Source organism: Mauremys reevesii, linkage group 3 (genome assembly GCF_016161935.1).
Source record: "Mauremys reevesii isolate NIE-2019 linkage group 3, ASM1616193v1, whole genome shotgun sequence".
Lineage (NCBI taxonomy): Eukaryota > Metazoa > Chordata > Testudines > Geoemydidae > Mauremys > Mauremys reevesii.
In genome coordinates, this window is record NC_052625.1 from 85,619,351 (window position 1) to 85,632,823 (window position 13,473).

Below are 13,473 nucleotides of genomic sequence, written 5' to 3' on the forward strand. Positions count from 1 at the left end.
AGGGCTCAGTCCTTGATTTCCTCTTTTTCCTTCAGGCCTTTCTCAGAGTGATCTTATTCATAATTTCAACTATCATCTCTACGCTGATGTGTCTCAGATCTACCTCCCCACTCCTGATTTGCCTCCTTCCACCAAAACTAAAGTATCACCACCTCTCTGACTCCTCATGGATGTCTAGCCATCAACTTAAACTCAACATGGCCAAAACAGAGCTCTTCATCTTTTGCCACTCAAACCCTCCCCCTGCTGCTCCTCTCTCAGTCACTGTGGAAAACAGTTCCATCTTCCCTGTCACTCATGCCCAAACCTGGACATAGTCTTTGACTCAGGCCTCTCTGTAGATGTTCACATCCAGACCATATCTAAAGCCTGCCACTTCATCCTGGATAATGTGTGTAAAATCAAGCCTTTCCTCTCCATTCATACAGCTGTCTCTTATCTAGGATCACCTTATTTCTATCGTTTCTGCTGCAACATTCTCCTCTATGGCCAAGATGAATTCCCTCTTTGTCCACCTACATCCATTCAAAATTCTGCTGAAAAGATAATTTTCCTGGCTCACCACTTCAATCATCATCACTCTTTGAATCCCTCAACTTGCCACCCCTACATCACCACATCAAACTCAAACTAATTGTCTTCACTTTTAGGGCTTCTCAGGGTCTACGAATCCCCCATTTATTATCCCTTATTGTTTTGAGACATCAGTTTCTGTCCGCATTGTTCAAATGTTAAGTCCTGATTTCCCTTTTATAAAAATTCTTACAAACACTACTGCACTTTCTTCAATGCCACCTTATGCATGGGAGGAGCATTTTGTAATTATCTGCAAAGCCACCTTGTTGTTCTCCTCCCTTCTTAAAAGTCTTCTTCACTGTAATGCCTACGAAAAGTTTAACAGTTGGTTTGCTGTGACCAGTTTTTCATGCTGACCAGCAGTTTCATTATGCTCCATCTGTTTTTTATAGTTGTACACTTAAGATTGCACGCTCTTTTGGGGCAGGGATTATGTCTCTTTGTTATGTTTGTACAATGCCTAGCACAATGGGGCCCTGAGCATCTAGGCACCAATGAAATATGTAAATCATAATACAAATTTAAGTATATAACAATAATTCATTTATTGATCATTTTTAAGAAAACACTTATGTAATCTTGTGTTTTATGTATTATAAAGAATATGGATGTTAATGCTCCCGCTGAGAAAAATCTGCAATTGATGAGTTAGGGCTATTAGTAATAACATGAAATATTATAACTACTTTCTCAGGATATTATGGTAAAATTAAATACATAGAAGCATATTTTAACAACGGTGAAGAGACAGTACAAGATATTCCTTTCTAGATTTCAAAGTCAAGACTGTGGATATGATCCTGCATTCATTGTAAAAGCAAAAATGCCATATCCTTCAATGGGATTTTTATATGTGCAAGAAATGCAGGATCAGGTTTCATATTATATACTAAAACTTCTACCCTGATATCTTAAATGTCTTTGTGCAAGATGTGTTGGTATCAATCAGCATATTTGAGAAAAAAAAACCAAACAAAAAATACTAAATGCTGTACCATCTTTGTGTGTACGTAGTAAGAAGAACAGGACCAAAGTTCAATAATTACATTCCTTTTTTAAGCTAAGTATTACAACATGCAATTGATCAATGCAAATCCCTGTATTCATAAGGCATTACTAAAAAAGCAATTACAAGTCACATCAGAATTGGTTGAGGATCAAAAATAATTAATGGAAAGACTGATTTTAGAACTATTTGGGGTGTGGTGGGTTTTTTGTTTGGGGAATGGGGAAAAAATGTGGAGGTGGAAAAAATCACCTTTACTCTCCTCATATAGGTCTTCATCAAAACCACAAATTTCTCCTGAGGGAATGTAGTTTACTATCTCACAAGAAAAAAAATCTTTACAAGAGAAATAAATACATTACAGGCTGATGCTCAGCAACCTTTTGAGTGAAACCCTAGAGCAGGGGAAAGAAAGATTTTTCTGAAGAAATTTATGTATATATTTTAAATTCCTTTGACTTGTCTCTGCAGATCAAAACTCACCTGTATAACTCCTTCCATCATGCTCACCATCTTGTTGACTATTGCAATGACTTTGTGAGTACGCTCAGTAGGACTGATGTCAGGTCTGTACTGGTTTGACAATACATACCGACATGTCATGTACAAAACGTAAGTAGGTGATAATTTAAAATGAACCGTCGAGCTGTTGGTATAATTAATAATGGCAGATAAGAAGGTATCTTCAGCTGTGGAAACAGACAAAAAAGTCACCCAAGGATTGGAAGAATAAAATAAAACTTCATAATTCAATGAAATAAGGTGGTAAGTTTCTTCTCTTTTTTTGTTTTATTTAGCTCATATGTTCCTAACTGTCTAAACTATGCACTGCAACTACTGAAGTAGGACAATAAATCATCCAGATATAAGCTAAGAGACTTTATGTAGGAAGAAATAGCTCTACGTTATTTCCCATTTATGTACAGTAGAACCTCAGAGTTATGAACACCAAAGTTATTGAACTGACCGGTCAACCACACATCTCATGTGGAACTGGAAGCATGCAATCAGTTGAGACAAAAAAACCACCCAACAATTTATAATACAGTACTCTGTTAAACATAAACTACTAAAAAACTAGGGAAAGTTTAAAAAAGATTTGACACGGTAAGGAAACTATCTGCACTTGTTTCATTTAAATTAAGATGGTTAAAAGTAGCATTTTTCTTATGCATTGTAAAGTTTCAAAGCTGTATTAAGTCAATATTCAGTTGTAAACTTTTGAAAGAACAACCATAACGTTTTGTTCAGAATTAAAGACATTTCAGAAAAACAACGAGGAGTCTGGTGGCACCTTAAAAACTAACAGATTTATTTGGGCATAAAGTTTTGTGGGTAAAAAAACCACCATTTCTTCAGATGCACAAAAACAAAAATGTGGGTTTTTTTACCCACAAAAGCTTATGTCCAAATAAATCTGTTAGTCTTTAAGGTGCCACCGGACTCGTCGTTTTTGTGTATACAAACTAACACAGCTACCCCTCTGATATTAGACATTTCAGAGTTACGAACAACCTCCATTCCCAAAGTGTTCATAACTCTGAGGTTCCACTGTATCAAGTCAACTACTCCAGGGACAGTACTGTTCTTTAATCAAATAAAATACAATTTCCCTTTTCACTGTGCCTTTCCAAAAGCTCTCTTACAGTACAATTTACAGTGCTGTGAGATTTCAGACAATCACTGGCCTGAAATTTTCTTATACAACTGGAAGTTTTTAAAAATCCATAATAATGTGGCATAGCCAAGAGTCTACAATATTTTTGATAGTAAAAAACCTATCATCATCAAAGCTAATGTTTTACTTGATACCCTTTCTGGAATATTAACTCAATTGGCCTTTTGACCAAGATCTAGTTTATTATTAACTTACAAGCCAGTATATGTGGAACTTTTTATAAGGGGGATGGTTTCAATCTGATCTCTCTTTTCTATTAACAACTCTGGTTCTAAATTAATTTATTTTGGAGACAGGGAATTCCAATGTGGTAGCAATAAACTACATAGGGACCCATCTAGTACTTGAATAATTTTTCTCCCCTCTCCACCAAGCCAGCCATAAATACCTCCACCAAGCCAGTAAAATAAATCTCTTTTTAAGTGATTTCTAAACTTTACTGATAAGTTTCCTTTTGAGTTTTTAAAGTGATTGACTTTAACAAAAAAAGTCACTTTTTAACCTTGTTATATTTAATATTTTATTTTAAACTGTAGTTAAAACTTTATTAAATACTCACAACTTTCCTTGAATTCGATGCTTGCAGGTAATATCAGTTCTGGCCCAACCGTGTCCTGAGGCCTAAAGGAAGAGGGTAGATATTCAAAAAACCCAATTCACATAGATAAAGTTAATTCAACTATCAAATGATGTATTCTTCTCCAAGGGCTTTGTTTTTGAACCTCTATACAACGTTTTCCAAAAAAGTGTATACTGCAAATATGCTTTCCTTTTATTCAACTGCTTCCCCCCACCCCTTTTAAATTCACACGCTGTACTTGCTCGCAAGACAACAGATCACAATAAACCTGAATTGTGGTGTATATTATTAATGAATGTCCTCCTTTTCACTATATGCTATAATGATCAAGTCAGTCTGCCACCAGCCATTGACATGACTCAAATATCACTATTAAAAAACAACAACTCAGTAATACATGGAGAAAAAGTTAATCAAACTCAGCCTAAAAAGAGCTAGCCTAGTTGTAAAGATTTACCAAATGAGCTGTTATGAAGCAACTACACCAGCTATTTTAGAAGCAGCTTGGGACTCCATTTCCTATTTCTAAGAGTGATGAATCAAGTTCCCCTTAACCTTCATCTAACTTAAATTACAGTGCTATCCTGCGAAGTGACTCTGAAGTTGGCATTATGGGGTTCAGCGTTTACTACCTTAACTATTTCTTTATCATTTATGTCAAGTTCGCAATTCAACTGGCTTTTTTAAACTGTCAACCTTACAAATTTAATCTAGGATCTGAAAGTCAAGCTAGGTACTTTTCTTCTTATGCATCGTATTAAAATATTCTCTCATGCTCTCAGTGACAACTGTGTTACACCTTTGTGTCTGATGGTTCACATAGGTTTAACTGTTTGGAACTCAGTAAATGCTTCTGTTAATGATACATAAGATAGAAGAGAACGCAGCTTACTTGCTCAGACCAGTGCTGGCTCTCTGAAGGGCTAACAGTAGTAAAGAATTACTAAAGCAAACAGATGGGATTTTGCATGCTTATGGAAAACAAGTCCACTGAGTAAGAGACACTGACATTTTTACACATAGCCACTTTTCAAAGCAGAACCAATTTTATTATTGATTTTAAAGCTTGATCTACACTACAGGGTTAAGTCGAATTTAGCCACGTTAGGTCGATTTAAAAATGAATGTGTCCATAAAACCAACTCCGTTCCGTCAAGGGCTCTTAAAAATCAATTTCTGTATTCCTCCCCGGTGAGGAGAGTAGCACTACAATTGACTTTGCTAGGTCAAATTTGGGGTAGTGCGGATGCAAATCGACGGTATTGGCCTCCGGGAGCTATTCCATGCTCCATTGTGACCGCTCTGGACAGCACTTTGAACTCCGATGTACTAGCCAGGTACACAGGAAAAGCCCTGGGAACTTTTGAATTTCATTTCCTGTTTGGTCAGCATGGCGAACTCAGCAGCACAGGTGACGATGTAGTCCCCCCAGAATTGTAGAGCGTTTCTACGGTCCCCGTATCATCTCCATCCCTGAGGTTATCGCAGATTAGAAGGCGAAAAAAACGCACTCGATAACATGTTTTCCGAGCTCATGCAGTCCTCCCGCACGGACAGGGCACAGCTTAATGCATGGAGGCATTCAGTGGCAGAGGCCAGGAAAGAATTAAGTGAGTGTGAAGAGCGAAGGCAGGACGCGATGCTGAGGCTAATGGGGGAGCAAACGGACATGATGAAGCATCTGTTGGAGCTGTAGGAAAGCCAACAAGAGCACAGACCCCCGCTGCATCCACTGTATAATCGCCTACCCTCCTCCCCACGTTCCATAGCCTTCTCACCCAAATGCCCAAGGACGCGGGGGGAAGTCTGCAGGCATCCAACCACTCCACTACAGAGGATGGCCCAAGCAACAGAAGGCTGTCATTCAAACAGTTTGATTTTTAGCGTGGCTACAATAAGCAATGTGGCCTTGTCCTTCCCTCCTCCCCCACGCCACCTGGGCTACCTTGTTCGTTATCAATTTTTTTTAATTAATAAAGAAAGAATGCATGGTTTCAAAACAATAGCTACTTTATTTTGAAGGGGGGAGGGTGGTTGGCTTACAGGGAATTAAACTCAACCAAAGGGGCGGGTTTGCATCAAGGAGAAACACACAACTGTCACACCGAAGCCTGGTCAGTGATTAAATTGATTTTCAAAGCCTCTTTGATGCGCAGCGTGCCTTGCTGTGCTCCTCTATCGCCCTGGTGTCTGGCGCGAAACAAATGTCTGCTGCTGTTTACACAGAGGGAGGGGTGACTGACGACATGTACCCAAAACCACCCGTGACCATGTTTTCGCCCCATCAGGTATTTGGAGCTTAACCCAGAATTCCAATGGGCGGTGGCAACTGCGGGAATTGTGGGATAGCTACCCAGACAGGGTGTCCACCAAACCGTTCTGCTCCCCCGGAAGGTAGAACGCCGTCAGGTGGGTAGCATTCTGGACGCAGAACTCCCACAGCGTGAGGGCTTCCCTGCACAGGGGAGAGGAGCATGCACCCCCGTTTGTTGATATAAAAGACTGCCGCCATGTTGTCCGAGAGGACTGAAACACATCTGCCGGCCAGGTGGGACTGGAAGGTCAAACAAGCCAGGCGAACCGCTCTCAGCTCCCTGACATTGATATGCAACTCGAGGTCCTCTGGCGACCACAAGCCCTGCGTCCTGAGGTGTCCCAGGTGTGCTCCCCAACCCCGATCCGAGGCATGCATTACCAGGGAGAGGGAGGGCTGAGGAGCAGCGAAGGGGACACCCATGCACACTTTCTGCGGGTCGAGCCACCACCGCAGCGAGCTTAGCACCAAGCGGGGAATGGACACCACTGAGTCCAATGGGTCCCTGGCTGGGCGATAAACTGTCGCTAACCAGGACTGTAGTGGGCGAAGCCAGAGTCTGGCATGGTCTACCACATAGGTGCACGCCGCCATGTGACCCAACAGCCGGAGGCAAACTCGCGCCGTGGTAATTGGGGCGCGGTGCAGTCCGAGGATGAGCTTGGAAATTGCACGGAACCTGGATTCCGGCAGGTATGCTCTGGCGTGGGTGGAGTCCAGAACTGCTCCTATGAACTCTATTCGTTGCGTCGGAGACAGGGTGGACTTGGCTTCGTTCAAGAGTCCGAGATCGAGAAAGGTCTGCCTGATGAACACCACCTGGTCTCCACCTGCTCCTTGGAGCAGCCCTTTATGAGCCAGTCGTCCAGGTAGGGGAATACCTGGATGCCCTGCCTGCGCAGGAAGGCCGCCACGACTGCCATGCACTTCGTGAAGACCCTTGGAGCAGCTGACAGGCCGAATGGGAGCACCGTGAACTGCAGATGGGCGTCAGCCACGACAAACCTGAGGTACCGACGGTGTCGGGGAATTATGGCAATGTGGAAATAAGCGTCCTTTAAGTCGATGGCGGCATACCAATCTCCTGGATCCAGGGAGGGAATAATCGAGGACAGGGAGACCATGCGGAACTTGAGCTTTCACACAAACTTGTTCAGCCGCCACAAGTCTAGGATGGGTCTCAGGCCCCCTTTCGCCTTCGGTATTAGGAAATACCGGGAGTAGAAGTCTTTGCCCCTGAGCTCCCCAGGGACTTCCTCCACCGCCCCTGCCTCCGTGAGGGACTTCACTTCTTGAGTTAGAAGTTGCTCATGAGATGGGTCCCTGAAGAGGGACGGGGAGGGGGGGTGGTGGGGCGGGAGGGAGGAGAACTGGATAGAATATCCCCTCTCTACCGTGCGGAGCACCCAGCTGTCCGACATGATTCGGGACCAGGCACGGTAGAAGGGGGACAGACGTGACCCAAAGGTAGGAGTAGAAGGATCCAGAGTCTTGATTGGTAGGGCGCCCTTGACCGTACCATCAAATAGGGAGTCTAGGCCCCGATGGCGGTCTCGATTGACCGGACGCCTGGCCGGAGGGGTGGCGTTGGTATGGGCGTGGGGCCGTCTGCGCTAGGTCGCAGGGGTATGCAAGCCCAGCGAGCGAAGCGTGGCCCTCGAGTCCTTTAGGCTATGCAGATGTTTGTCTGTCTTTTCTGAAAATAACATCTGCCCCTTGAAGGGGAGGTCTTGGATTGTCTGCTGGACCTCATAGGGCAGGCCCGAGACCTGGAGCCAGGTACCCCGCCGCATGACCAGGCCCGTGGCCAGGGTGCGCGAGGCTGAGTCCGCCGCATCTAAGGCAGCCTGGAGAGAGGCTTGGGAGATCAGCCTTCCCTCCTCCAGTAGGGCCGAAAACTCTGACCTCGAGTCCTGGGGAAGGAGCTCCGTAAACTTCGACATGGCTGAACACGTGTTATGACCATATCGGCTTACAATTGCCTGTTGTTGCCGGTGCCGCAGCCGTGCCTGAGACCGCTTCGTCCGGGAAGACGAGGAAATTACATGGATCAGTCCTTCCTCCAGTGCCTGCAGCCCTTCGGGGTCCTGCAGCACACGGTACTGTGGTTGCAGGGCCGGTTCCGATTCTAAATACGGCACCGTGACCAGTACCGGGGTCGCCAGTGAGCGGCTTGGCGTATCGGGCGGTGTCTGCAGAGCCACCAACGCCGAGGAGACCAAGGAGGACCTTGGTCGAGGACCAAACGCCTGGCCTACCGACTGATGGTAGACCCAGGGAGTCCAAAACGGCCACTGCGAGGGCGGCTGCCATTGTTGCTGTCACTGTGGGTAACGCTGGTGGCTTGCCCCTGAAACCCATCTCCTGCTCCGCGACCGGCTGGAGCGGTAGGAGTCTGCCTCTGAGTCTGAGGTCTCTGAGTACGAGGACCTGGGGCGGGGCAGCACCGGTGCCGTTGGAGAGTGGTGCGGAGGTGGCGGGGAGCCTCTTATGTGGAATGGGCCCTAAGTCCTGATGCCGGTGCCGGGGCGCTCCGCACCAAGGAAGATGTGCTGGGCACTGCCTCAGCCGGTTCCGGGTCTGAGGGTGGCCGCAGGGCAGCCTCCATCAGGAGGACTCTAAGTCTTTGAGCTCTGTCCTTGAGAGTTCTCGGGCGGAAGCCTCTACAGATAGAGCACCGGTCCTTTTGGTGGCTCTCTCCGAGGCACCTCAAGCAGAGTGCAGGTCACTCTTGGGCATGAATTTCCCACAGTCCTTGCAGAGTTTAAACCCGGGGGACCCGGGCATGCCCCAGCAGGTGACGAAAACTTGGGGGGGACCCCCCAACTATGAAGAACTATATACAATGATCAAAGTAAACTAGCTATAATGCAACTGTATACACGGACTATACATAAGGATAGGACACTGCAAACTTGCTAGGCGCAAGAGAAGTTCCAGCTAGCTGTCACCGGCGGTAAGAAGGAACTGAGGGGGTGGAGGGTCGGCAGGCCCCTTTATAGGGCGCCTTAGTGGCGCCACTCCGTAGGGTCAGCCCTGGCACCCCCTGGACACTGCTAGGGGAAAATCTTCCGGCTGGCGTGCATGCGGCGCGCGCCCACCTACTTTGAATGGACATGAACAACCACTCGAAGAAGAAAAACTTTGCCCCAGGCAGACACGTACCAGTTCAATACATCTTGCTTCACGTTTCCAGAAAAGACAACTGTTTAATTGACAATATTAGAAATGGTAGAATATGTATTTCCTACCTGCCGTCGTGCCTGCGATAATCTTGCTGCTGTTCCACTCTAATCATTGGCTTCACCATTCCTCGTTCAGCTGTGCTGGATGCTGATGAAGTTCTGTCACCATCCAGTCTGTTGGTGCTCTAACAGAAACAGGAAAACAAATCATGCATGGATTAGATCAGCCAAGTCTTACATTCATCACTATGAAAAACTCTTATTATTTCAGGGCTGCCAGACGGGGATAGTGAACAGAGAAGACTGCCAAACAGAAGAGGGCAATGCAACGTATGTTATCACCACAATGAAATGTTCATACTAGCTATTCAAAACATCACAACAGCCCACTAGAAACATATTTTTGGCAATGTATTGGCAGGAATTTTAAAACCAACGAAGTTAACATTAACAGAAAGCCAGTAACAGTGCTTATAATGATGCAAAGATTCTACATATTCTTGCTTAAAACAGTTTTAATATATAATAATTCCAAAACTAGGAATAACAGGCTGCCTTTCTTCAAAATGTTAGTTACTGAAGTTAAATAAAACCTCAGTAATAAAATAAAAAAACAAAAGTTTTTCAACACTCTGATTAAAAATCCTTTCCTCTCTCAATTGCTCAGTGTTTATACTTCTGACATACGCTGTTATTTCACTAGTTTTCCAATACTCAGTCCCTCCCCCAAGCTAGACAGAACCTGAATTTCTAATGTTAAAAAGAAAAAAAGGGAACACTCCTATTTTTGAAAAAAAATCTTGCTGTTCTTTATACATCATAAAGAAGCATAAAAGGGCACACATCCATTTTTCCCCTCTTTATAGATCAGCTATCATCAGCATTATGGGCTTCAGTCTTACAGGTGGCTTTACAATGCATTGTTCCCCACTTCATTTGCTCATGCACCTTTGACTGTGTAACCTGTCCAGTAAACCATTTCTTTCAGAACTTACACTAATACTCCAAACCTCTGACACGTTTCAAAGTATTTTTTAAAATTGCAGTTCTTTTCCTAAAAATGTTCTTCTCTCCTTAAATGGGAAGTATGCTAGATGCTATACAGACATATAAAAAGATAGTCATTCATCCAAAAAGCTTACCTAGGGCCACTCAGGAACCACACAATATTTCATAATTGGTGAGCTTTATTAACAAACAGGGAATATAAACTATAAATGTAATCATTTTGACCAGTCTAATCACAGTTTGATACCTTGCTCACTGGTAATGCTGTTCCACTGTGAACATCTCCCTCCAGATCAAATGTTGTTTCCTGAACAACCCTGAGAAGATTAAGACCAAAAAAAGTCTAGTAACTTTCAAGAAGAAATTACAAATATGCAGTATAAAAAACAATGGTACAGGATAGCTAAGGTACACTGCAAACAAACAACTCTGCCATGCCACCTTATTTTTTAATATTTGTATATAAAATACTATACTGATAGGAAATATTTATACATAGGCTTGACAGAATTCAATTTTTATTTTGTATAATTTTGATGTTTCAATATCAATGTTTACTGTTAAGCATTTGTTCTGCTTTTATTGATTTAAATTTTCACAGTTGTGCAAAATTGTGCATTTTAAGCTTTCTTTTTCAAATTTTATCTATTTAAAATGTTCACAGTTGCAGGAAACTACAGGGTGGTAAGACAAGAAAATTTAATGACAGTAGATGTTGAGATTCAGGAAGTTAAAGTTTTATAACCACTGAAACACAAATTGTATATTTTGACGTGATGTTGACAAAAAGTAAATATCCTTAAACAGCACTCTAATAAATTCTTAAACAGCACTCTTCTTACTTTGCCTATCTGTAAATTTCAATTATTGAAATATTTTTTCCCTTGGTTTGTGTGTGTACGGTGAAACTGACGTAGTAGTAAGAGAGCTCTGAGGTCCAGGATGGGTCTCCAACCTCCCTTCCATTTGGATAATAGGAAGTAATGAGAATAGAATCCCTTGCCTTGTAAATGTTGAGATACTGGTTCTATGGCTCATAACTACATGAGGCTATCATCTCCTGCCGCAGTAGACTCATGAGAAGGGTCCCTGAAGAGGGATTATGGAGAAGGGTGTTCTGGAGGGGGCACGGAGGGGAAGTGGATGGAATATCTGCATCTGATGATCTCTAGGGCCCATCTTTCTGAGGTTATATGCTCCCAGGCACTGTGGAACACTGCCAAACGGCGGCCAAATGGGTGGATGGTCACAGATAGTAGTGGAGAGCCGTCTCACAGAGCCTTGACCTGCCCGGAAAAAGTGGGAGTGGGAGCCTGATGGCTTTCACTTTGAGAATTTTCCCTTTTTCTGCTGGGGCTCATAGTTCTGTTGTGATGGGAATTGGGATGAATAAGGCTTCTGTTGGTATGGAGGGTTAAAATGTCTTTTGCCCTGGTGTGGAGATTCCCAGTGACCTGAGAGTGGCCCTGGAATCCTTCAAAGAGAGAGGCATTGGTCTTCTTGGAGAAGAGCTTCACATTCTTAAAGGGGAGGTCCTCCACCTTGATCTGCACCTCCTTCAGGAATCCAGAGAGGTAGAGCCATGACTCCCATCTCATTACCACAGCTGTGGAGATGGTCCTGGCAGCCATATCAGCAGCATCAAGGGCCGATTGCAAAGATGTTTTTGTTACCAGTTGCCCCTCCAGGATGATGGCCTTTGGGAGCTTATCAATGAAGTTATGTAGTTTATTGTAATTCATCTAGTCGTACTTTGCTGTGAGTGCCTGGTCGTTGGCAATTCGAAACTGTAAGTTGGCCGAGGAATAAGCCTTCCAGTCTCTGTCATAGGTGTTGTCTTAAGAGTGGTTCTGTCAGCCATGAGAGTTCACAGCATCCACAACAATGGAATTTGGTGGTGTGTGGGTGAATAGGAACTTGTGATGTCCCCGCAAAGGAATCAATTTTTTGTCCACCCACTTGCATGTTGGAGTCACTGAGGCCGCGGTTTGACACACCATCTTAGCTGGGTGTAGCATGGCCTTGTTGATTGGCAAAGTGATTTTGGAAGTAGATGAAGCATGGAGGATGTCAATAAGCTGGTGATGCGTATCTTTAAGCATGTCCGCCACTCTCTTCATCAGCTCTTGGAACAAGTGGAAGTTATCCGTCATGAAAGGTGGCGATGGCATAATCACTTTGTCCAGCAAAGAAGAGGATATGGCTTTGGATGTGATCTGCTCCTGTCTACCTCCTGCTCCTCCACTTCTTTGGATTCTGAGGCATGCAATGCTGTAGCTGAGGGGGTGTGTCTGGGAGGCTCTCAGGTGATGCTTGGTGCCCTTGAGGCCAGTGCGGAAGCATAGGGCCTGGTGAAGGTGCTCATGGATGACCATACCAAGATGGTGGTGGTGCCATCTGGTGGTACATTCCTGGACCCTGTTGATAGTGTGTCCCATATAGAGCTTTGGAGGAGTATAGAGAAACCCCATCTAGCTCATTGTCCGATCCCTCACTTGGCATCAGAGGGGCATGGCATAATTGTCGGGGAAATAACCCTTGATTGGCCATGGCTCAGTTCGAGTACCAAGGGACTGAGAGTCAGGAACTTCCAACATAGCCAGATCACCAGGCTGATGGAATTCTGCCAGTACCGAATGTCCTGGCATTGGTGGTGGTGCCAGGGAGACGGGAACCTCATCTGTACCAATCTCTCCAGTGCCGAGTGGGTCAAATACTACTGGTACCACCGATGACAGCTCACATACCAGAAGCATCTTAGGGAGTCTGCTCTTGTGTTTTAGTACCGAAGATTCAGCGCCCAAGCCCAAAGGGTCTGTGAGCCGATCAACAGTACTGGACACTGACTGTGCCATTAGGCATGGGTGCCAGATGATCTTGGTGCCGGCGGTGCTGAGGATACTAACCAAGTGAGATGGTGATCGCTTTTGGCTATTCCTGGGCTTGCTGAGGGGACTTTCCACTCTCTTTTTCGACTTGGGAGTGGACTCCCCAGACAGTTTCTTCAACCCACTATCTTTCCAAGTCAAAGGTTGAGGGGAAGACTCATGCTCACTGGAGGGCATGGGTCAGAGAGCCGCCTCCATAAAGATGATTTTTTGGTGGAGCTCTGTGTCCTTGTGGGAT

The 13,473-nt window shown here is 44.5% G+C and overlaps 1 protein-coding gene across 15 annotated transcripts in view; it reads right to left on the minus strand.

Moving 5' to 3' along the window:
* AFDN (afadin, adherens junction formation factor) overlaps nucleotides 1–13,473 on the minus strand; it is a 187,852-nt gene that overhangs the window by 68,534 nt on the left and 105,845 nt on the right. For all 15 annotated transcript variants that reach the window (XM_039528922.1, XM_039528921.1, XM_039528919.1 and 12 more), the window contains 4 exons: nucleotides 10,595–10,664; nucleotides 9,406–9,524; nucleotides 3,820–3,881; nucleotides 2,066–2,271 (listed from right to left, as the gene is read on the minus strand). In XM_039528922.1, the coding sequence (XP_039384856.1) occupies nucleotides 2,066–2,271; nucleotides 3,820–3,881; nucleotides 9,406–9,524; nucleotides 10,595–10,664 (457 nt within the window). The remainder of the gene's footprint in view (nucleotides 1–2,065; nucleotides 2,272–3,819; nucleotides 3,882–9,405; nucleotides 9,525–10,594; nucleotides 10,665–13,473) is intronic.